The 25,069-nt window shown below is 59.2% G+C and overlaps 1 protein-coding gene across 1 annotated transcript in view; it reads right to left on the bottom strand.

Annotated features, from left to right (window-relative positions):
• Nucleotides 1–7,141: 7,141 nt before the first annotated feature.
• CASKIN1 (CASK interacting protein 1) overlaps nucleotides 7,142–25,069 on the bottom strand; it is a 160,192-nt gene continuing 142,264 nt past the window's right edge. Inside the window, exons 13-21 of the mRNA XM_077828552.1 lie at nucleotides 24,260–24,347; nucleotides 21,326–21,423; nucleotides 18,585–18,695; nucleotides 16,549–16,650; nucleotides 15,460–15,598; nucleotides 11,301–12,904; nucleotides 10,706–11,261; nucleotides 9,121–9,514; nucleotides 7,142–7,238 (exon numbers count right to left, since the gene is read on the bottom strand). Of these exons, the coding sequence (XP_077684678.1) occupies nucleotides 7,142–7,238; nucleotides 9,121–9,514; nucleotides 10,706–11,261; nucleotides 11,301–12,904; nucleotides 15,460–15,598; nucleotides 16,549–16,650; nucleotides 18,585–18,695; nucleotides 21,326–21,423; nucleotides 24,260–24,347 (3,189 nt within the window). The remainder of the gene's footprint in view (nucleotides 7,239–9,120; nucleotides 9,515–10,705; nucleotides 11,262–11,300; nucleotides 12,905–15,459; nucleotides 15,599–16,548; nucleotides 16,651–18,584; nucleotides 18,696–21,325; nucleotides 21,424–24,259; nucleotides 24,348–25,069) is intronic.

The following is a 25,069-nucleotide window of genomic DNA, read 5'->3' as shown; positions in this document are numbered from 1 at the left end:
GAGCTGGGTGACACCAGCCTGCCTCTTGATCATTTTTTTCACCCACGGTTTCAATCAGGGAGATTTTTTAAGAGTAACAGGGTCAAGTGGGGGTGGGGGGTGCGGTGTGCAGGAAGCGGCTCAGGACAAGGGGTTGGGGCGCAGGAGGAGTCTCAGGGCAGGGGTGGTGGGGTGCAGGAGGGGTTCAAGGTGCAGCACAGGGCTCAGGCCAGGGGATTGGACACCATCATAGGGCCTAATCACATCAGCCACACTATCAGAGGCTCGTTCACTTGCACATCCACCAATGTGATATATGCCATCATGTGCCAGCAATGCCCCTCTGCCATGTACCTTGGCCAAACTGGACAGTCTCTACGTAAAAGAATAAATGGACACAAATCAGACGTCAAGAATTATAACATTCAAAAACCAGTCGGAGAACACTTCAATCTCTCTGGTCCCTCGATTACAGACCTAAAAGTGGCAATTCTTCAACAAAAAAACTTCAAAAACAGACTCCAACGAGAGACTGCTGAATTGGAATTAATTTGCAAACTGTACACCATTAAATTAGGCTTGAATAAAGACTGGGAGTGGATGTGTCATTACACAAAGTAAAACTATTTCCCCAGGTTTCACCCCCCACCCCCACCCCGCCACAACCCCACCATTCCTCAGACGTTTTCTTGTCAACTGCTGGAAATGGCCCACCTTGATTATCACTACAAAAGGTGTTGTTTTTTTTTCTCGCCTGCTGGTAATAGCTCACCTTACCTGATCGCTCTCGTTACAGTGTGTATGGTAACACCTATTGTTTCACGTTCTCTGTGTATATAAATCTCCCCTCTGTATTTTCCACTGAATGCATCCGATGAAGTGAGCTGTAGCTCACGAAAGTTTATGCTCAAATAAATTTGTTCGTCTCTAAGGTGCCACAAGTCCTCCTTTTCTTTTTGCGGCTACAGACTAACATGGCTGCTACTCTGAAAAGGGTCAAGTTTAGCATTAAAAGCCTTAAAGTGTCCTGTTGGAGCCAGAGCTGTGGGAAAGGGTGTAAACTCAGCCCCAGCTCCCTTACCCCATGCCAAAGAAATTTACCTCGTCTGGGCCAGGCCAACGCTTCGAACCCTGGGAATGCCAATGGTGAACGCAGTGCAGCCAGGGGACAAAAGCCCCCAAGCTACAGGACCAGCTCTTGCAGTTCTGCTCAGGGAAGTTCCATTTCCATCCTAATTTGCCAATTTGCAAAAGATGCCAGCATTCTGGGTGCTCGAACTGAGCCGGGCAGCAGCTGGGCTGGGGATTTCACACGCTGGGGCCCTGGGAGGCCCAGGAGCTGCGAAGCAAGCAGGGACGGTTTGGTGTAATTGTCCCGCAGTGCGCTGATATCATGTCAGTCCCCCGGTCCACAGGTGGCTGCTCCAGCTTTCTGTGCTACTTGGCCACCCCTATGCTCCTGGGTGGGTTAGGTACGCCTGCTCCTCCACGCCATAGCCACTTCTGCCAGGGTTGTAGCACAACACCCACGCCCCTTCCTGGCCGCAGGCCCCTTAACTACAGCAGCCAGGCCTAGCGAAACAAGAGCAGCACCCACCTGGAGTTTTCTGACATTTATTGAGAGCCGATGGCAGTAACTGCAGTCAGTCAAGCATACCACTGCCACATGCCTGACAAAAAATTACAGTATGAGGCAGTCCATCGCAGGGGACCAGAAGGACATATACACACACTGTACAACCTGGTGCTTTAGGAATTGTCTGTACCATGGAATTTTTTTTGGTTGGTGTTAACTCCCAACAATAAAAATAACATTTGTCTCTTTTACAATTCAGGTTGATAAGGTTGGTTTTTTTCCTTTAAATATTTGTTGCCAGACTTTTTATAGGAGGAAACATCTTCAAAGCACCACGAGCCATTTAATATTCAGAATAGTCAGAATAATATAGGTGGAACCAAAGCACAGAAGAGCAGGGAAAAGCACCAAGATGCATAGCTTTGACAGAATGGGAATACAATACAGATTCCATAACTTAATCATAAAAAATATATATATATGTATATATCCATCATGGAGAGCTTCATGGATTTTTTTTTAAGATACATTTTTTTTTCTTTACAACAGATAGTTCTAGGCTTTTTTTTTTTTTTAAAGAAATTTCAAAGTTGTGCCAAACACATCTGGATCAGCAAACACAATGTGGGAGAGAGAGAGAGAGAGAGAGAGAGAGAAAGCAGTTTGTACTTCTCAGAAAAAAATTACATCGACACGTTGTTTTGAAACCACAAGCAAAATGCATTCATCAGAATTCAAGCGATAAACCAGACTCCAAATCCCGTTTATACATGAATATACAGCTGTGTATTCTCGAGAATACGCGCACACACACACATTCACACACATTAAAAAAAAAATTAAAAAACAACCCTGAAGACACCTAAGAAAAATAAAACAACCTCCAGATCAGAGTTAACAAAAACCTTCATGAAACAAGGCACATCCTTTGAGTTTCTTAAACTGTGTAAAAATAAAGGAAGAACACTGAATTCCAACAGAAAAACAAACCAAAAGCTGTTTGCACAGACCTTCTAAGGAGATAAAAGGTATCTTATGCTTGTGCTACTCTTAATATGATCTTGCCACAAAGACATAGAGCTTATTGTAATCTAATAGATTTTCTCAAGCTAAAATCCAGTTCTCTTGATTTTTTTAAAACTTTTATTATATAATTGACACTATTTTTAATATTTTAAATATATATTTGTTAAAGTTTATTCCTTTTTTTAATTTCTGGGGGAAAATATCTGTCTTAAATCTTTTTTTCCCAATAAATTAATACTTCTTTATATAGCTTATTATTTCTTCATCCCTTATCACCCTCCACAGAAAGAGTTTTTGTTCCCCAACTAGGAAGCGTTCATAACACTTCACTGCAGCAGGGCATTGTCCTAAATACAGGCCTCGCTCAGCCATGCCCACCACTGCTCTGCTTGCTTCGGCTAAGGCCCTCTGTCCTCTGCAATGAGCTCAGTGCACGTAAGAAACCTACCGGGCTATAGAGGAAGCTAACAACCCTCTTGGACCAGGAGGCTCAAGCCAGAAACAAAGGAGCTGAACCCATGGGCTGGTCTGAATTCCTCTAGCCCGATTTTGGGTCCCCAAGGTCATTGGTTTGACAAAGGAGCAGACATATCGGGATGTGGCAGGGGAAATCGCTGGCACTTGCAAGAAGCAGGGAAGCCGATCCCAGCCCCCTCACGCATACATGGCCCCGCTGACATCCATAGGCCCAGGCCTGCAAGGAATAGCTACCTACCTGGGTACAGGCTGCAGGATGGGAGGCCTTGTAACTGGAGCCCTTGTAGATGGGAAATGCTGGTCTGTCAAGAGTTTGGAGGAAAAGCCCTGACAACACATCAGCTGCTCGGCATCGCCCCTGTTGGCCAACCTCAGCTTGAGCCCAACGAACAGCCCCATGGCTGTTAGTTCTGGTCCGGGCGTCACCCCTGCTTGTTCAGACACAGCAAGGGGCAGGGAGGAGGGAGCCAGGTTACAGAAATGGGGCAGGACATTGAGGCTTTAGAAACCGATGAGCAATTTGGGATTTCTCAGACATGCCCCAGTCCCTTGGGCCAGCATCGCAGTGCACGGCTCACCAGCCCCTTGGAGACTTGAAAAGGGACTGGACATTTCTAGGGGGATCCAGCAGAGCCGGAGTTAGCATAACTAACGGCAACACACATATGGGCAAGGACATTAAATCTCCTGCTTCAGGGCTGTAGCCAAATGCTGATGGGTAGGGCTTGTCTCCATGGCACTGCGGTGCAAGCCCGAGGGGTGCGAATGGTTGAGCACTCTAATTGCCCCATGTAGACCCGCTGGCATGAACTAAAAGGTACATAGTGAATCGTAACATAACGGCCACGCTGGATCAGACCAATGGTCCATCCAGCCCAGTGTCGTGTCTTCCGGCAGTGACTGGCACCAGATGGCTCAGAGTGATCCATCCCCTGCTGTCCAGCCATCGAAGGACCAATCCTCCATGAACTGATCTAATACTTTTTTGAACCCAGTTATTCTTTGGCTTCACCCACCCCCTGGCAATGAGTTCCGCAGGTTAACTGTGCATTGTGTGACGAAATACATCCTTCTGTTTGTATCAAACCTACTGCCTATTAATTTCATCTCTACAATTCACACCCCTGGCAAAGGCACAGGGGTGCCCTGCAGACAAGCCCTAAAAGACCAGGAGGAGGCCTAATGAGAGCCAAGGGGAATTATCCTACACCTGCCACTGCGGCATTCTTACACCCACCTCGCTGCATCTGGAACTGGCCCCTCTCTGAGAAGGGACACTGGGCTAGCAGAAGCCTGGCTGGAGGCAGTCAGGCACGCCCATGGGCCTGGACTGGAAACTGGCAGTGCATTTCTAGGGAGTGCGGCTCCCTCCCGGGGCTCGGCTCCCCACGGACGGCGGGGTGTTCAGAACACAGCCTGGAGCAGTGGGATTAACCAGCAGGGTGCAGCGCCCTGCTCCATCAGCCAGTGGCCCAGGGAGGAACTGTCTGCCACGCCTGTCATTCCAGCAGGGCTTAGCCGGGAGCAGCTGACATGAGCTGCCTGCGCCGCGTGCTACGGGGTTATACGCGTGTTAGCTACTGCGGTTCTCCAAGGTCATGCTCTGACACAAGCTGGTCTCCCTGAGGGAAGGCAGGGCTGGGGCGCAGGGTGGGGGGGCCCAGTGAGCTCCACGTAACAGAGAGGTACCAGGAAATGCTGCTGGCATTGGGACTGACTGGGACAAGGAAAGGGATTTGCTCCCTGAGCTCCCTCTGCTCCAGGGCCATTAGCGCTGCCCCAGCGGTGCCCTCTGGCCCGGTGGGGGGTAGGAGGAGCAGCACCGGAGCAGAGAGGCCTGACCGGCCACTGGGGAATCCAACACTAGGGACTCTTGTATTGTGCTCATATGAGGGGTGTCCCGCCCCAGGGCTGCAGCCCCATCCCCCTCCTCACCACGCAGCTCCCCCGGATCTGGCCCTGGCGGTTGCCTGCCTCGCACGGGCCGCACCCCACCAGCAGAACCCACTGGGCAGAGCGCTGGGGACCCCATGGTCTGGCGCAGGCTGTCCGTGTCTCTAAGGCAGAGGCACCTCATGCTGGCTTCCCTTTGCCATCGCTGAGTTGTCTGCCGATGCCCCCAGCAGACCCCACAGAGCCACCCTCTCGTATCCCCCTTGAAGCCCCTCACCTCCCACGGCAGCCGGGGACCAGGCTGACACAGCGCCTTGCTAGAGATGGATGAGAACCCTGTGCGCCGCTCACTAGGCAATGCTCTTCTAACAGCAGCAAAGCTCCCGGGGGCTTGGGCTCTTCAGGGCCTGCAGGGCAGGCCTGAGGGGTCTGTTCAGGGCGGGGCTCTTGGCCGCTGTGGTAGGGGACGGAGCAGTGAAATGGGAGTCAGCCTGGCCCATGGTTTGCCGATGCCTCAGCCCTGCATGGGTAGAGCCTGGCTCTGAATACCCACAGCCTGGCGCCCACGGCCCTCAGAGAGCTGACAAGCCCCCAGGCTCCTGCCATCAGAGCCCCTTCCCTCCCAGCCCCTGCCCTCAAGCAGCATCTGCAGGAGGGTTCTCCCCCCGCCCCCCACCCAGCACAATGTTCTGGCTCCTCTTGGCTGAGAGCCCCACCACTGCTCACCCCCTCCATGGCCCAGCTCACACTGTCCCCAAAGGGTGAGGCCCAGATCCCCAGTGGCACCAAATCCCCCGCAGCCCCACTGCTCCGGGGACACCACCCTGTTGGGGCCGAACACATGCAAGCATCCCTTTCCATGGAATCCGCCCTGCGAGGCCCCCAGCCCGCTGCCACAGGCTTCCACAGAGCACAACCAGGCCCCCGGCGGCCAGCAAGCCTGGGACTGGCTGTCGCTCCCGCAGAGGAGCGGGGTGAGGACGGACATTAAAGGCTGAATAGTCCAAGTCAAGGACAAAGTCTTTGGAAGCCAAGCGGTTGTGAGTGGAGAAAAGGGCAAGGTGATGGGGCTGTGCTCAGATTTCCAACAGCCCTTTCTGTGCAGTGAAAGCCACGCAGGGACCACCCCCTCGGGCAGCCAGCAGGAGCCGCCCCCCAGCAGGGAGCGGCATGTGGGAGGGAGGGGGCTATTTGCTATATTTTTGTTTTCTTGTCATAACACTGTCTCGAGCATGCAAACCTACAAAGCTTTCTCATGGCGCAGAGCGCTGCTTCCGCGGCAAGACGGCCCCCAAAATAAGCAGAACACAGAAAAAAAAATAATTTTTAAAAAATGAAAGAGCTAATTGGTCCAACCGGACTTGTCACCAGAACAACGTCTCACGGTCACAGCTTCTCAGCACCAGGAAAGAACAAACAAACACCTTCCGAGTAAAACAAAGCATGCAGCGAATCGAACGCCAGCGGACAAGCACCCACCCTGGCACCCACAGCGGGCGGCCCCGGCCCACCACTCCTAGCGTCTCCCAACATCAGCAGACGGGGGCATGGGAACGCAGACGGCGGCACACGGGATAATGGCGGCGCTTGGGTGAGAAACGATAGCAACACGGCGTCACCTGAACGAGAGTCTAACCCAAACCGAATGGGGAGGAAAGCAGATGGATCAATACTGACTTGGGCCACGTTTGGCTACACACAGAACTGTCACATCTGGGAGTCCAGAGAGAGAGAGGACGGTCGGTTCAAACTAAAAAAGGTGGAAGTTCAGCTCAACGGCACAACCGGATCAGAACCGTTCTTGCTGGGATGTCGGGTTTGGCCCGGAGGGGCGAGCCCTACCCCACAGGGTTCTCAGCCTGGCAGTTGGGTGTAGACAGCATTACGGGCGCCTTTATCCCACGGTCGCTTGCTACTTAGGTAGGAAATAAAACATAACAGGGCTTCTTGTTTTTTTGCTTCTGCACACCCACTCCCGCCAAAAGCCTGCCCCGAGCGCCGCGGGCCGCGGTCTGTGTGAGCACAATCCTGAGGTAATCTTTTCTTCTTTGTGCAAACCCCGAAGGATGGGCTGTTCGCCGAGGGGGGACAGGCTGTACAAGGGGCAGGGAGGGGGGCTGGGAGTCAGTGGATCGTTGTGCCCTTGTACCCACGGTAAATCCTGAGGTTAGCTGGGGTTCTCCTCGGGCCTCATTCCAGCATGGCGTCTAGCTGGTCGGCCAGGTCGTCGAACATGCTGCCGATGTCGTCCAGAATGCTGACTGTGCTCTTCGCTTCCGCAGCGGCGCTGCAGGTGCAGAAAGCGTCCGTTAGCATCGCTGCGGGGAGGGGCTGGGGGTCTGCGCCCCACAGGACCGCCCCCGGCCCGTGGCTGATGTGGGTCTCGCCCGGAGGGCAGGGGCAGCGAGCACGTGGGGGCGGGAGGGGTGTCACACTGAGCAGTGGAGTAACTTTCCACCCAAACTGTGGGGAGGGGACACAGGCCCTCAAAGCCCAGCAAGCCCCTCCAACCCCCCGACCCCGGCAAGGCAACTTCCCTCCTGTCCCCCCATCTGTACAGTTCTGCTCCCCAAACACTCCTCACCCCACCCAGCGTGCCTCTCAAGCCAAGGTTCCGCCCCATGCCCCCTGTGGCTGTGTCCCACCCCAACTCTCCTTCATAAGGGCCCCCTCAAGCCTGGATCTCCCCAAGAACCCCCCAATACGGACCCCTGCCCCTCCCCAAGCCTGTGTCCCTCTTCCAGCTCCCCTTGGGTCCCCCTCAGAACTGAGCCTCCTTCCTGGGGGGAACAAGGGGCTGGAGCCACAAGGCAGAGCTGGGCTCTGTCTCCCCTCCTAGCCGGGCTCCCCTCGCTCTGCCCTGTGGGGCAGTTGGGGGGTCTCAGCCAGCTCCATGAGGAGGGGGCCATGGAGCAGCCCCTAGAAGCATTGTCCTTCAAAACCTGAAAGGGGGGTAACCTGGGGAGGGGGGCAGGAGCAGGACAGTTTGTATCTATTAACGCACACGTCCTTAAAGAACCTGGAACTGACCCCAGCCGTCCTGCAGGCTTGTCGGCATGGCAGATTTCCCAGTTATACCAGTATAACTCTACCGGTACAACTAAACCCCAACAGTTATCCTGGAATAACCCACCCTGTTCCAGTACAAGGGCTTGTCGACACTAGAAACCCTACAGCTGTTCCACTGCAGTGCTTCCGTGTAGACCAATGGGAGGGTCTGCTTCCCCGGGAAGCCGTAGCTAGGTCGACCTAGTGCTGTCTTCACGGGGACTTGGATTTTTCCACCCTCCCAGTGACTCTGCTTGGCTGATCCCAAGAGTAGGTTTTCTCAGCTTAGTTTAAATCATTTCCCGAGCAACATAAGCTAAACTGGAAATAGGTCCTCTTGCACCAGAATAAGAGCCTCCACCCAGGGAGTTATACCGGTATAACTGCAGGGCTCTGAATTCACACCCCACCTTATTGCGCTATCACTTCTCTAGGTGCACGTGCCCTGCATCTCACCATTCCTTCAGGGCTGAGCAATCAGCTGTGAAACCCACTGGCAGAGGGCGCATCCCCAACCCCTCTGGGAGCAGGGCCACGTAGAAGATAACAGCCTTCTACTGCTACCGGTTATTTGTTAGCTTACTTGACCAAGCCCTGCTGACGACCCATGTGGAGGGTCAATACGGTTTTATTTAATACGGTATTTAAACCTAGGGAAATTACCTAAAAAACCCTCCTTTACAAGCACATGAAGGCCTGCAAAGCTAAGCACTGGTGGTACCTGAATTAAGGTTGTCTGCACTAAGTGCCGTCACACTGGGCCCTGTAGAAAGGAGCCCCTGCCCTGAGGACCTTAGAAAGACTGACCCAGCAGAGACCAGACTCACCGGGAGACCCACAGGAATGGGGACAGCTGAGCCTTGTCTACACTAGGTGAGAAGGGGCTTTTTCAAATGGAGCTAGTCTGGCTCAGCAAACAGCCTCGCCTGACACCAACAGGGAGTACCGTATCCCTGAAGCATGAAGAGCAACAGCCCTTGCACCCACGGACTCTTTTCCTAATTGCCCTGCTGGACTCTTGACCCCGACACTGTCCAGCAGCAGTGAGTCCCAAAGGTCGGCGCCCGTCACAAAAAAGGCATAGCCCCGTGTGCATGCGCAAGAGGGAGCGGGATCCTTACTCTGCTGCCTGCCCATCCTCCTGCTTGATCTTCTCCTCCACAGCCTGCAGGGCAGCCGCCAGCGAGGCGCTGGTCTCCTCCAGCTTCTGGTGTGCCATCTCGGGGCTGGCGCTCTCCGTCGAGGGCCCGGCGATGGAGGAGCGCGGCGGCTTGACAGGCACCTGCTGGGGCTGCCCGCCGGGCGATAGGGGCTTGGCGGGGCTCGAGCAGAGCGAAGGCGGTGTGCTTGAAGGCTTGATCGTCGTGGTGAGCTGCTTGGCAGGGGATGGGGTGGGCGTGGAGCCTGCACTCACTGACTGGATGGCGGCGTGGAGCTTGGGGGGCTTGGGTGCCGTCGGGGGTGGTGGGGGCTTGGGCGACACCGGGGGTGGGGTGCCGTGGACTCGCTTCACCTCTGCAGGAGAGAAAAGAGGAGAGGGACTGTGAGGGTCATAGCCATTGCTGTTAATATGGGGAGGCTGGGATTGGGGGGGGGGATCACCCGTGCTCTGGGTAAGAGGGGCAGGATGAGGGGGGTCGCCCCTGCCCTGGGTGAGGGGGGCTGGGATCGGGGAGAGGGGGTCACCCCTGCTCTGGGTGAGAGGGGCTGGGTGAAGGGGGTCGCCCCTGCCCTGTGGGGGGCACACTAATGGGAGCCAGCATCAGACCTTTGGGAGGCTTCCCCACAGACAGCAGCAGAGCCCAGAATAGAACTCAGGAGTCCTGGGCCCCCGCTTAAGGATGGCCCACCCCACAATTAACCTCAATCAATATAAAACCCAGCCACTTCATGGGCTAATGAATTTTCAATACAATCCAGCTCAAGAAGCAGGCAGCCAGCGACTGAGCCACCCTGACTCAGCTTGGGGGTGGCCACTGGGAGCTGCGGGCGGCCGGCCGTGCAAATGTAAACAAACTGTCTGGCAGCCTGCCAGTGGATTACCCTGACAGGCTGATTGCGGCCCACGGGCCACAGGTTGCCCACCACTGCCACAGAGGCTTGTACTCCTAGCTCCAGAGCTCCTACGGCTGGTCCCCATACGTGCCCCTCTAGGACTCCAGTGAATGCCCCACCCCCCTCCCAAGAGCGTTAGGAATGATGGGGCCTGGCCGATGGCTGGGACAAGCCGCCGACCGCTGCCCAGAATTCCAGCGGCTGTTCCCGGGGGGCTCTTTTCACTTCCCCACTCCCCCGAGCGGGGTGATGCGCAGCAGCTGCTGGCCACGACCCGGGACCCGGCCCAGCTGGGCAGGACTGGGGGGGAAGACACTGCATCCAATAGAGGCTGGCTGGAGGAAGGATGCAAGTGAGACTGGAAGCTCTCACCTGACGCAGGCCAAGGGGATTAAACCCGAAACGCTCTCAGCAGACGCTTGGCTGGCACAGAGCCTCCCTTCCCCTCGCACTCCACTGCTGCTGTAGGGACCACGAGGCAGGGCCCTGGCCTGCACCACCTGGGTTTGCCTTAGCGCTCTCCCAGGCCAGAGCGAACCGACTCTGACCCCGCTTAGCTTGTGGGCTCTCAGGAGCGGAGCTGAGGGCCGGGGGAGCAGAGCCTGCGTCCTTCCGGACTCCTGCCAGCCCCCTCGGCAGGACACCACCTACCTGGGCTGCCGGGGCTGGGGATCGGCGCCTTTTTGGAAGTGGGTGTGGGCGGCCCGGGGACCTTCTGTGCTTGTGGGGTTAACACGGGCTTGGGAGAGACCGGTGGCTTGAAGGGCTTTTTGGGCTCCCCGCTCACACCCTGCGGCGCATGCTCCAGCCTGTCCTGCCTGTCGCCTGCGGCAGGGCCCTGCGCACCCGGGGGTGTCTCTGCACCGCTCATCTCAGACGTCGGCCTCCGCTTGATTGTGCCGGTGCCATTCTGGTAGACGGAGAGGGGGGCCGGCTCCAGCCCCTGCTCCTTGTCTTTGGACTTGGGCCGTCGCTTGACCGTGTCCGACTCGGTCAGGATGAACTTGACACTGTCCTGCTGGCTCTGTTTGGCCCGGATCCTCCTCTTGAGTGTGGCGCTGGCCTCCACCTTAGCCAGGTCCCCGTGCCGGTGAGCAGGTGACAGGCCCTCCCCTGCCTCGCCCTTGGCCAGCCCCATCTGCCGGGGCCGCTGCTTGATGGTCAGGTTCCCTTCCTCGGCGAAGGGGATGTTCTCGGCTGAGCTGTTCTGGGGGGAGCCCCCGTGCTCTGCCCGCAGCCGCTCCACCGGGCCGCCGTCCTTGCCCGTGTCCGACCTGATGCTGTCGGAGCGCTCCCTGCGGGCGGCCGCGATGAGGCCGGTCACGGGGCCGCTGATGGTCCTGCGCCGGTTCACCACCTCCCCGTCCAGGCCAATGGCGTCTTTGTGCTTCACAGCGGCCAGGACGGCGGCCACGCGGGAATGCTCCGGGCTGGCCAGGTGCATGGCACCAGCTGGGTGCAGGTAGTAGCCTTCGGGTCCCTTCCCTCCTCCTCCTGCGAGAGGCTTCTGCAGGGCCAAGCCCCGGGCGCCCCCGCCAATAGAGGACATCTCCAGCATGGCCGCGATGCTCTTGACGCTACCCGCGCTGCCCGTGTCCACGCTGCCCCCAAAGTCGCTCGCGCGCCGTTGCTCCCGGTAACTCTCCTGTGCCTCCTCATCCTCCCCGCCGGGCACCTCCCCTTCCCCCTCCTTGGTGAAGTCGTCGGCCATGTTGGTGCTGGAGATGGCGGAGCTGGAGCGCTTGGGCGGTGGCGGGGGAGGCCCCTTCTTCTTGGGCCTGACGGCAAAGGACTGGCTGCGGTTGACGTTCTTGTCTCCGCCCGACTGCGCCCGCACCGAATGGCTCCTGCCCACCCGCCGCTGCACCGTGGCATAGGGCCCGGCGTCCGGCACCAGCAGCTCGTCCCGCTCCTGCTCGCTGTCGGACATGGCGTAGCGGTTCAGGCTGTGCGCGCGCTTCTTCGGCCTGCCCAGCTCCTCCTCTGCCTCCCCGCTCTGCGGCGGCAGGCACAGCACGGGCACTGAGACTGGCAGGACTGGGACGCCTTGTGCCACGGGGCCCGGTGGGTGCCCGGCGAGGCCTTCGCCCTCCACGGGCTGTGGCATGACGTAGGCAAAGCCCCTGTGGGTGGGGGACTGAGGCAGGGACCTCGGCGACATGGGGCGGTCGGCCTGCTGGAGGAGCTGCGGCGTGGGCTTGACCTTGGCCGTGGCGTGGGGCACGATGAGCGTCTGGGGCGAGGACGGCCGCGGCTTGGTGGGCGTCTGTGGTGGGGTAAAGCGCCCTCCGGCTGGGGGGAATGACTGCCTGGGCTTGCCTGGCACTGGGGGCACGCTGGCTCTCTTGACGGTGTGCCCATGCCGCACGGGCCTGACCTCCTTGGGCATGCTGGGAGGCCCCTCCTTCACCTCCTCCGTCAGGTACTCCTGGCTCTTGGACATGGCTGCGCTCGGCCCCTTGGGCCCGTCCCCCAGCAGCTCCTGGGAGCTGCTTATGTGCTTCGCCCGGCCGCTCAGGCTGTTCTCATGCACGTGCCTGGAGGGGGGACCCCGGTAGCCTGCCCCGTCCCGGATATGTGCCACGTGGTTCGCCTGCTTCTCCTGGCCCTCGGGTGCCTCGCCCGTACCCGTGAGGGCCACCTGCAGCTCGTTGCTCAGTTCGCTGTCCTGGAAGGTGGTCATCTTGGGAGACTGGCACTCGGCGCTCTCCTGCTGAGGGGACTCGATGGCCAGCACATCCAGAGACTGGGGTGCCTTCTTCTTCAGGGTCCCCGACTCATACTTGATGTACTCGGCCTTCTGGATTTCTGCCAGCTTCTTCACCGCCAGCATCAGCTTCTTCTGGTGGCCTGCAAGGGGGGAGGGGACACATGGCACAAGGGGGCATTAACCAATGAGGAGCGACTCGTCCCACCAGCAAACCCAGAGACCCTGGTGCTGGCCCGTGGATAGTGACGCCCGTTGCCCCGGGACGGCTGTCTCAGCCCAACCCAACCATGCCCACACCCTGACTGAGTGCTCGTCTCCCACCGAGCATCGGTGGGGCCTCTGCAGTTTAACCGGGGCTGTGTATTTTAGGGTGTTTAAACTAAAAGGAGGCTTCCAGGTTAGAGACACTTTGGGGGGCCCTGACTGGTGTCAGTCGAGTTCTCTGGAGTTACACTGGTGACATGAATGCAGGATTTGACCCAGATGGCCCCCCATGAAGGACTCCTTATCATGAAACCAGAAATGATTTCACAGGAACCTAGAGACTGCCACAGTAAATCAGACTCATGGTCCATCTCCCCCAGTATCCTGTGTCTGGCTGCTTCAGAGCGAGGTGCAGGGACCCCCCGCAGGACTGGGTGTGGGATAACCTGCCCTCCACACTAGGTCTCGTCCTGGACTCGTCCGACTTCTTTCCTAAACCTGAGGTTACTTGCACGAATATGTCAAAAACCTGGAGATTGACTCAGGGACTTAACCCACCGCCGATTTCCATTAACAACCAACTGCACCTGCTCTCTACACCGGTGGCTTTAATGTCACCTCTAACACTAGAGAACCCACCACTTCCCTAGGTTGTTTGCGCAACTGGTTAATCACCCTCACTGTGCCTTATTTCTAATGGGAACTTGCCTGGCTTCCGGCCACTGGTCCTTGCTCTGCCTTTCTCTGCTAAATTGAAGGCCCCTTGGCAGCCGGTATATTCTCCCTGTGAAGACACTGAGCTGACACTATAAGCAAGTCACCTCTTGACCCTCCTGCTGTAAGCTAGAGATCGAGCTCTTTGAGTCTCTCTCACTGTCGGGCATTCTCTCCACCCCACCAATCAGTTTTGTGGCTTTTTTCAGCCCCCTCTCCAATTGGTCAACACCCTTTTTTAAATTGGGGGCACCCGACCTGGCCTCAGCATGCCAAGATCAGTCCCACCAATGCCACACAAGGGGTAAAATCACCTCCCTGCTCCTACTCACTGCTCCCACCTTTCTCCAGTCAAACGTCACAACAGCCCGTTTGGCCATGGCATCGCACTGGGAGCTCACATGGCGTGGCTTGTGCGTTATCTAGGAGCCAGCAGTGTACGATCTGGCGCGTGTCTTCGTGGGGAAATTGACCAGCCTTGCCATAGCGGTGTAAATACATGGCTACACAGCTCTGGGCCAAGTTCCCCCAGGAGCAGCTTTGCTGACTTCAATGGAATTGTGCCCATGCTGCACTGGGATGTCGGCCAAGTCGACAGGGTGCATGTGGTAACCAAGATACAAGGGCACCTGTCTGTTCCTCCCTCTGCAGCAATGGGCCCAATTCTCCAGGTGCCCTGAAGGCACAGCACACACGCTGCAATAACATCCACCACCCCCGGTCTTCACGGGGCATTTGTGTTCCGACCGGGCACCTCTCGTGGACACGGGCAGCTGGGGCAGGGAAGGAATCAGTCACCGCATGCAGAAACGTCAGGCTGCCCAGGTAACCACAACGAGAGGGGTGATTCCTGCATGTCGCTGCAGCTGCAGGCCGCTCCTGATTCATGGCACCAGGAGCAGTGAAGCACAAGGCCCCCAGGAGGTCTGGAGACAGCGCTTGGGAGGACGCCAAACCTAAGGAACGTCCTTACATAGCCAAGCGGGACGGTGCTGTGAGCCCTGCAGCTGCTCTAATAGATAGCCTGGCCCTGCTTCGGATGCTGAAGGCTTTGGGTGTGAAGCAAGGTACAGCACACCAGGGGTAAACAGAGCACAGCACAGGGTGGGAGAGGTGAGGCCTAGGTGCACCCCAGGGTACCACAGCATCTGCTGAGCCTAGCTTCTGGCATGAGAATCCCCTCTCCACCTCGGGGAGCCTTCCATCCCAGGGCAGTGCTGACATCATGGCAGACTGTCACAGGCGCCATCGGGCCGAGCCGGCCCGTCCAGTCCCAAATGCCCAGGACGTTGCTGGGCACGTCCCTGGGACAAAGGCTCTGACCAAGACAGAGGCCTAGGACGGGGGTAGCAGGCAGGGGGCTGCAGGGCACCAGCAGAGCGGTGCGGTGAGAGCCCAGCTTTGGGATCACAAGGGGCTGTGGATCAGAACTGAGCGGCGTGCAGTGGGCAGGACCGGAACACGACAGATGTGGGGCTGCCCAGGACAGCCTGGGCAGAGCTGGGCGGGGGGGGGGGGGGCTCAGGACTGAGATGGGGGCATGTTCCTTGTAGGGTGCTGAGCCCAGACACAGTCAATGGGAGCTGAGGGTGCGCCGTTCATGTCCCTTTACAGCCAGCGGCAGAGCAGCGCCTGCCCATGGTGCATTGCGCAGTCTGTCAGTGCCCACGGGCGTTACAGCTCTTCCGCTTTCGCCTCCTGGCCAGGAGGATGCCACAAAGACCTGCCACCCTATGCAGCGGGCGCTGCCCCGTGCCAATGCCCGGCCCCGCGTTACCCAGCTTCGTGATCCCGATCTCCTGCAGATCCTCCCAGGTGATGTCCGTGATGAAGTCAATGTTCTCGTAGCCGTTCTCCACCAGGACTTTGTAGTACTGGGCCAGGCCGATCATGGAGAGCCAGAGAGCCAGGTTGGCCTACAGGGGCAGGAGGCAAAGGGAGAACGGTGCTTTGGCCCTGACCCAACACCATTTAAAGGGACAGCGTGGGGGTAATACCTATGCCATGGCCTGTTATTAATGCCCCTCCCTTCCCCTGAGGTTAATGCAGCTGAGAGCTTTATAATCCACCCAATGACGTTCCTGCCCCCGGGGCCCGAGTCTCCTGTGCATCCGTGTGCACCAGCACCACGAGCCAGCGTTCAAGTCTGCGCCCCCGCCTTGCCCTGCTGGGAACCGCGCCCAAGGTGCCAGGCGTGGCGAATCGGGCCCCTGGCTTATCAGGATACCCTGAGCCAAAGGCACATGACAGCAGCGAATTGGGCCCAGATAGCTCAGCCTCGCTGCAGGACCCTGCCTGGGCTCTGTTCTCCAGCACGTTGTTCAGTCTAGTCCACCCCTTCCCATGGGATAGGACTGCACAGCAATGGAGGTCTCACCAAGGGGGGGTTTCCTCAGACTGCCTAAATTCCCTTGGCATCCCGATCAACCCAGCACCCCGGAGCCATTTCCCGGGGTCCCTTCCAGGACAGGGACCCAGACCTGTGCTCAGAGCTCGGGGGAGATCCAGGCAGAGCTCCTCTCTTGGGTGGACAGCATCCCCTGCTCTCTGGGAGAGGACTGGAACCTCCGAATGCGCCAGGAGAGGGCCCTTCTCACGCTGCACTGGGACGCTGTCCCAGACAAAACAGGCTGCAACACGGCGGCCAATCCCCACATGGCAAGAAGATGGGGTCCAGGGCCTCACCTATCTCCAGCAGTTAAAGAGCTACAGGCCATCTCAGGGTAGGAGAGGCGAGGCCTAGCTACTCCCCGGGGGGGTTAGCCTGGCAACCCCATGCCTCATAGGGAAACCTGCCAATAGGGCAAAGCTGACAGGCAGGGAGCGTTCCAAGGTCCATTACCGGGGAGAGCTGGGGGAGCCTTACCGGCTTGTATTCCGGAAGCCACTCGGGGATATTCAGGCTGTTGATCTCCGAAGTGATCTTCTTCCTGTGTCCGGGTTTCGTCACGCCAATGGCTGTGAGGTCCTAGGGCACAGAAAGACACCCGTCACCTTCACTGCACAAGCAGGGCCTAGCCGCTCAGCTCTGGCAGCCCCCACAGAAGATTGCAGGCTGTCAGCTGCCGCAGGCCTCCTCTCTGTTACAAGGGGTGTGGGAGCAGGCTCGGAAGGGCGAGGTTTTTATCGGTAAATGGCGATTTTGCTGTACACCCAAACCCACAAAAATACTTCCAGTGACCCCCATGGAGAGCGGCAGACAGGAGAAGTGAGAACAATGCAGCTTGAGAACTCGTTAGAGTGCAAGGCTAATGACTTTGAGCATGTGGACATGCGACGTGTCGGCGTTTTAACAGTGACGAAGTTTTAATTTTTTGAGTCTCAACAGCTATCGTCATTCAATAATTATGGTCTGAGCCCCTCCCGCATTGCCTGACCCCCAACCCAATAATTCCCCCCAACTGCAAAAACTTAAAATCAATACAAATGAAAAAGTGCTCCACAATAAACATTGAGCTTCTCCGTGGAGATGAGAAACAAATCCAAATGGCATTCTCCTAGTGCAAAGGAAGGCTCTGGCTTGGCAAAGCCAAGGGCACGCTCTGCAGGGCAGAGATTGCGTGTTTGTGCATTCACTCACCACACCCAGCACAGAGGGGCCCCGCCCACACGAGGCAGTGGCACTGCTAGGAATGAATGAATTGAGTCCCGTGGCATTCCCCCAACAGGGAGGCTGTGAGCCTGGGGAGGTGATGCTGTGCCCCTCACACACCACATGCCAGCGGACTCCGGCTGGAAGGGCAGAGTTCAGCCATCCTTTGGAGCCAGGACACACACCGTCAGCCTCTCTAAAGCCGCTCTAGGTCCGGAGACCAGGGAAGAAGGGGCTAGTTCCCTTGCCCCCGTGTTCCCAGAGCAGGATGAGGGGTCCCCGCCCAGTCACCCCGCTGGGATCATGCCCCCGGTTCTGGCAAGAATGGGGAAAAGCCCCCAGAGCTGCGGCTGGAGCAGCCCTGCTACATGCCATCCCACATCGCCAGGCTGCTCGGGGAGTGTGGAGGGGCTGGGAGCCTCAGGATGGAGCTTGGGCCCAGCCGCTCAGAGCTGTCCTCAGGGCCAGTCCCAGCCCACCCCACCAGCAGCTCACGGGGGCCCCAGCCTGGCGCCCGGCTGCTTGGGACAAGTCCCACTGGGTGCTGCTCCGAGCTCAGTGGGACGCCGCTGGGCTGCGATCAACCCCAGCGTGAGCTGTGGGAACTCAGCGTCTCGCAGAGGCCCGGAGCGTCCCCTGTGAGAGCGCCCAGCACCCACGGACTCTGTGAGCACCCAGCCCCCAGCCCCAGGGCTCACCAGGGGCTGGTAATGCTGCTGCAGAGGGCTACCCCAGGGGGTTGGGCCGGGGCACCAGCCCCCCATGCAGAGCCGCCCTTGGCCCCTCCCAGCACTCCCCACACTCCAGCTCCCCGCCCGGCCACAGGTGTGTGCAGAGGGGGGAAGGGGAGAGACATGGGCCTGTCCCAGCAGCTCTGGGGGGCTAAACCCCAAAGAGGGGATCTTAACTCGTCTGCAAAGATGGTAGCTCAGCCTGGATTTGCCCATGAGCGCCGCACCTGGCCCACCCCTGCACAGCTCCCAGCCCCCAGTACCACTCAGCCGGGTCTGGAATGATCCCCTTCCCTTTTACCATCTAGAACGCCGGGAGCCAGCAAAGCTGGCCATGCCGCCCACGAGCACCGCGACTCGCCGTTCGATCCAGGCCCTACGTCCCACCCCACATCGCAGAGCCACGGCAGCTCAGGGCAGGGGCCTCCCAGCCCGTCCTGCAGCCCCTGCTCCACCCTTCACCTAAGGGAGGTATGCGTGCTATCTGGGCCCGATCCTGAGGCAGTGCCAGGACAGCTCAAGGGGAGCAGGATCGGGCCCCTCGCCCTTCAGCTCCCCCCGGCTCCCGGCCACCCTCACCTCTGGGGTCATCCGGCTGATGGTGGGGATGTCGTACCCGGCGTTGATGAAGTTGGCCGCGTACAGCTGCAGCTGGAATTTGCAGAGCCACTGGTACACGGCCTCAGAGCTCTGGGGGCGAGACAGAATGGGGGTCACCGGCTCTGCCAAGCGAGCCCAGGCTGTGCCATGGACACGGCAGCATGCGCAGTCAGTGCCAACCCAGGCTGCACCCAGCCAATCCTCGTACAGGGAGGAGAGTCCTCCCTGGCCCCAAGCAGTCGGGGGTTGGCCCCACTCCGCCACCCCAGGGGCTGCCCCCCTAGACCCAGCAGTTGCGGGAGAGGGAGCTGCAGTCAGGCAAAGCCCAGAGGCTCCTGGCTGTAACCCCCACAGGTAGGAGAGGCAAGAGCCCAGCCACCTGCAGGATTTAGCAGGGAATCTGAGTCTGTGAGTCTGAGTCTGTGACAGGTGCCTAACCCCAGCTTCTCCCATATGGAAGAGGGGCAGGAGCCTGGGGAACTCCCTGGGACATGAAGGAGCCTGTAGGAGATTTGCCAGATGGTCCCCTTCTGCCTTAGGGCCCCACAGACGGAGGCAGGCGAGTCATTCACCCCATCACCAGCCCCACGAATCACCCCACCAGGGAGACAGACCGAGCAGCATTCCCTCCCCCTCACTCAGCCCAGCTCGGAGAGGCCCTTCAGAACGCCGCAGTTCCCCAGCGCGCCCGAGGTCCCTGCCCGCCCACGCGCTCTCTGCACCCCGTCGCGCCAGGCTCCTGGCAGCCTGTTCATTTGCAGCGGGCAGCGCCCCGCCGCCCCGGGGAGCTGTGAGCCGCAGCTGGCAGCACAATGAGGGGAGCTGTCTGAGGTGCTCAGCCAACGTGCGACTCTCGCCCTGGGCGCCCGGAAGCTTGTTCCGGGGCGGGGACCCCGCCGTGCCGCTGCCGAGATGTGACGGCTGAGCCGAGGGCTGCAGACAACGGAGCCCAGCGCGCGGCAAGCTCGGGCTCCGGAGCGCAGAGACGCAGCCAGCCCATGGCGTCCCCCTGCCCTGCGCAGAGCCAGCCCCGACCCCCACCTGCACTCCCTCACTGACAGCTGCTCGCAGGGCAACGGCACCGAGGGCCCACTTCCTCTCCAGAGCCCCCCGCGCTGTGAGCAATGGGTCCAACTGCCCCCCTCCCCACAACACCAGAACCTCTCGAGCTGCCAAAGGGGCAGACGTAGGGATTGGGGAGCAGAATTCCTGGGCTGGGGGAAGGGCAGATGTGGGGCTGGGCACATAATGAATGAGAATGTGGGGCTGGGGAGAAGCTGGGATCTCCGCACCCCCAGACGGCGATTGGTAAAGGTCTGTGTGATATGAACTGAGTTGGACGCCCCAGAGAGAGCCCATATCCCAGCATTGGACACAGCTGGGAGAAGGGGCAGTGCTGCGAGCCCCCCACACCCCCTGGCGACGGGGGGGCCGGGAAATCAGACAACAGACCGCAACACAATATAATTTTGCAATCTCATGATCTGTGTCATTTCGGGGTTGGTCACGCTGCATGGATCTGCGTGGTGACCCCTGATCTCAGTGGGGTCACCTGTGCGGGGCAGCGTGCAGGACTGGGACAGGGGAGCCACTACCTTTAATAATAAATAACTCCCAGGTGAGCGTCAGCAACAAGCCACGCTCCTGCAACACCAAACCGCACCTGGGCGGCCACCAAACTGCACGTGAACTCAAGTGGGGAGAACGCAGCAGGAGCGGCCCCCGGGACCTCGGCTTCTTGCAGCCCTCACTAGCTCCCGCTGCACCATGCCCCAGCTGAGGCCACGGTCCTGGGCCTGGGCTGCAGGGAGACGACCCTGCCTCCAGGAAAAGGGAGGGGGCGAACGCTGGGCAAGTACAGGCCCTGCCTCGGAAACTTAAGGAGGGGGAGAATCTCAGGGAGTAGAACTCCCCCAATGCAGCGCCCCCTGCAGGCAGCAGGGCTAAGGCAGGCTCCCTACCTGCCCTGGCTCCGCACGGCTCCCGGAAGCGACCGGCATGCCCAGTAGGAGCAGGGGCAGCCGGGGGGTCTCTGCGCACTGCCCCCGCCCTGAATACCGACTCTGCAGCTCCCATTGGCCACGAACCTCGGCCAATGGGAGCTGCGGGGGAGGCACCTGCAGGCAGGGACAGGGCACAGAGCCACCTGGCCACCTCTGAGCCTAGGAGCTGGACATGCTGGTCGCTTCCAGGAGCTGCCTGAGGTAAGCGTCGCCTGCACCCCGCACATACCCCAACCCCGTCCCAGCCCGGTCAAAGTGAGTGAGGGTGGGGAAGAGCGAGTGACAGAGGGAGGGGGGATGCAGTGAGCAGGGGCGTGGCCTCAGGGAAGGGGCGGGGCAGGGGCGGGGCCTTGGGAAAGGGGCGGGCAGGAGCTGGGCAAGGCTGTTCAGGTTTGCGCGATTAGAAAGTTGGCCACCCTACGCAGGTGGCGGGACAGAGCGAGCGCCTCAGCGCCCTCCTCGGAGGGCAGGGGGTAGCTCTCTCCACCACTCGCCGGAAAAGGGATGACTGATAGCTAAAATCGAGCTGCCTCTGAGCCAGGACAAGCCGGCCCCTCGTTGCTGGATGGGGCCAGGCGATCTGAGCTGTGACCCTGGGCTGCCAGTCCCTTCCCTCGCACCGAGCAAGCCTGGCAGGTGGGCGTTATTTCCTTTTAAAGGCCCGTTCCCCCTTCTGGCTGGATTCAATCAGTTGCCAGGTGGTTCCCGCCTTCTTACCTTCCCTTCTGACATTGGCTCTATCTTCTTCAGCTGCTGCTCAGCGGGTGGCTGCCCGGCGTAGGCAGAGCTGGCCAGGCTCTGAGTCCGAGAAGAACCTGTTGCAAAGCAGCCAAAGGGAGCGGTCAGAGCAGCTGGGAACGCTGCACTGGCAGGCCCTGCAGAGGCCTCGCAGGATGTAGACATTAAAGACCCCATGGCACTTCTGTCTGGGGTGTTAGCCTGGGGGTCCTGACTCCTGGGCAGTACGGGTGGCCCAGTTCCCCTGTAGGTCCAACTGGATGAGGAACACTCTTTCTATCACTTGTCCTAAATTGTTGTCCAGTGTTGCTGCCAAGCTCCTCCCCAGTAGTGGCTGCATTTCACCAATGGGCGCCTTTCCTGTATAGCCCATTCATGTCTATGGGGTGCTTGGAGATCCTCCCATGAATCGGGAGATCTAGAGTGAGAGCAGAGTGCGGCTTTTCTGTTTGATCTCACGCTCCTCTGAACTTTGTTAGGGGTGTCTGCATGCACGCCGGGGCTGTGTCTCTGAGGGGGTCTCGGGCCCGCTTCCTGCCACTGGGGCGCTGGCATCCCTAGCCCCTTGGGCTGCGATGCACCAGCGGTGAGTAGCCTGTGTGGCTTTCAGTGAGGCAGCCATCAGGACTCAAGTGGAACAGCATGACGCGGTCTGGACCACCCACCGCTCTATTTCCTGTCCCACATCCTAGGGCAGCCGTGCTCAGACCTCAGAGGGGCAGGAGCCGAAGCAGCCACCAACATTCCCAGAAGAGCCACAGCCGTGTGAATTCAGTGTCCCACTCGCTCCGCTGCTCCAGGTTCTCACAGCAGAGCGACTGCCCGAGCATTATTACTTTATCCACTGCAATTGGTTAATAACACAGTAAAAGCCTCCTGATGGAATTATTAACCAATCGAAGCTATTCACCAATCACACGGTGGCTTAACATCATGTGCCACTTTTTGTCACTGTCCTAGGGCATGTCAGGACGAGACATTAACCCTACAAACGCCAGGGTGCCGGCCTGCCATGGGTGCAGTGCCCCCGCCTTCCACCCTGGGGATAGCGGTGTATCAGACCTAGAATGGCCCCGGGTCTGACGCTGCTTTTTGGACATGGGCCCTGGACCAGAGTGCAAAGGCCAGGACGTTCCGACTGGAAACTGGCCCTTCTCCAGCCCCGTCACCACGGCGGTGCCCCGCTGGGCCCTCTGCTCAGCACACCCAGCCTAAGTCTTTCCTCAGCGGCGAGCTCCAGGTCCAGAGGAGGGAGCGGCTTGGACCCACAGGGATTACGGCATTCGGCTTAGGGCTGCTCCCCCTCCTCCTGCCTGCCAGCAGCCGGCCGTGGGAGCCTGGCTAAGTGACTGGCTCCCGGGGCCTGGCTGAGAACTCACACCGCTCAGTCTCATGGTTTAGTGACGGGCGTTTGTGCTTTCCCGGCTCGAGCTGTTTGACACAATGCTGCCGGCTGGGCCGAGTTCCCAGCCCCTGGGTGAGTTCCCAGCCCCCCGGGGAGCCTGCAGCCCAAGGTAAACACTTTTCAATCGGGCTGGTAAAATGGATGCAACCAGCATGGAGGTGAGCAGCAACCCCCCCCACCTACCAATCACCCCCCCCACCACATACACACACACACCAACCATCCCCCACCCCAACTGTACACACGCACACACCATACACACATACCTCAACCACACACGCACACACCCAACCACCCCATCCACACCCCCCAACCACACCCCCCCAACCCCTCCACCCATTATACTCACCCCAACCCCCCATCCACACCAATCGTATAGACACACACCACCATGCCACACACACACCAATCACATGCACACGCTCACACCAATCAATCACACACACACCTCAACCCCCCCACACACGCAACCCCCCACACACATACACCAACTATACACACACCCCACATGCCCCAGCCCCCCATGCATGCACACACAGCCCACACACCAATCACACACACACACATCAACCACACGGCACACAGCCACCAATCACACACACATGCACACCCCAACCATGCACCTCCCCAACACCCATCCCACGCACACACATACCCCACACATTCCTACACACACTCACGCACAAATCACACACACACAAACACCAGTCATACACACACCCCACCCCCAACCCCACACGGACACGGACACACCCCACACCAATCACACACGCACCTCAGTCATGCACACGCACACACCGATCACACACACACACACACCCCACACCAATCACACACGCACCTCAGTCATGCACACGCACACACCGATCGCACACACCGATCACACACACACACACCCCACACCAATCACACACGCACCTCAGTCATGCACGTGCCCACACCGATCACACACACACACACCCCACACCAATCACACACGCACCTCAGTCATGCACGTGCCCACACCGATCACACACACACACACTCCACACCAATCACACACGCACCTCAGTCATGCACACGCACACACCGATCACACACACACACACCCCACACCAATCACACACGCACCTCAGTCATGCACGTGCCCACACCGATCACACACACACACACTCCACACACAATGCTGCTTTGGCACGCAGGGACCAGCGACCAACAGATGGCCCTGGCAGCAGCGCCGAGCCTGCAGGCCGCGGGCAGCACCTCGCTCCCTCGGTTGGCCTGGAGCATGGCCAGAACAACAGCCTGGAGGTGGAGCACACACCAGGATGCACCCTCGCCCTCCCCAGCCCCTTGGCCCCCGACTAACCGAAGCAGGAGAAGGCCTGGCAGCAGCAGAAAGGCGAGAGCGTCATTTTACCCACGCGCTTTCCTCTTGGGCAACAGGAGCAAAAAAATCAACGCCAAGCCCTCGTAGGTACCGAGGGTCAGCCCTGCTCCGAGCGGCCAGGCAGCCACCAGCCACGCACCTGCAGGCGCCTCCAGGGCCTTGGCCGGCGCATCACCCACCGCAGACTCTTGCACCGATGCCTTCTGGGACAGGACCGTCGCCAGCAGCTGAAAAAATACACCACCAAGGGTAAAAAATGGGGGGGGGGGGGCCGTCAGGAGCCAGAGACTGTGTTGCTAACGCTGCGGCAGCCGGAGCCGGAGGCGCGGGCGGGCAGGGAGGGGCGCAGCGGATTTTGGATGCAGCAGGGAGTGCGTGAGAACACAGCTCACAGCACAGATGGTGCTTCGCCTCCAGCAAGGGATGGCAGGAGCCGCAGCTCCATCCGGGACACCCCAATTCCAGCCTCACGCACACCTAGCCCCAGCCCCCCGTAGCCATGGGGAGCAGCGGGGGGCGGCGGGGGGGGCTCGGCCTGATTAGCCAGGAAGAGGAGCAGAGCATGGCCCCCTGGCCTGGTGGTTCCAGAGCACCGGGCGGAGGGCAGGCGTCTGGAGCCAGGGGCTGTGCGGCTGAGTAGGGGCAGCAGAGCCCAGCCAGCTGCGGCAGCAGCCTGGGGACCCTCTGCCCCATGGAGGAGGTGCAGGGGAGGGAAGGACAGAGCAGCCCGCAAAGGATGGATCTCCTACCCCCAAAGTCAGCCCTGGTGCCACTCCCAGTGGACAGCCTCAGAGAAGGGCAGGGTCTGCCGGTCCCGCCCCAGGCAGGCCAGTGGGGTGGAGGGCCAGAATGGTGCTGGAGTGCCCAAAGCCCATTAGGGGACAGACAGAGCTGCGACAGAGCAGACAGAGCTGCACCCGACCCCCAGGCCCAGAGCGGGCTGCAGCAG

The sequence above is a fragment of the Eretmochelys imbricata genome, chromosome 10 (assembly GCF_965152235.1).
Source record: "Eretmochelys imbricata isolate rEreImb1 chromosome 10, rEreImb1.hap1, whole genome shotgun sequence".
Lineage (NCBI taxonomy): Eukaryota > Metazoa > Chordata > Testudines > Cheloniidae > Eretmochelys > Eretmochelys imbricata.
Note: the sequence above shows the minus strand (reverse complement) of the source record. Positions and strands in the feature narration are given on the sequence as shown.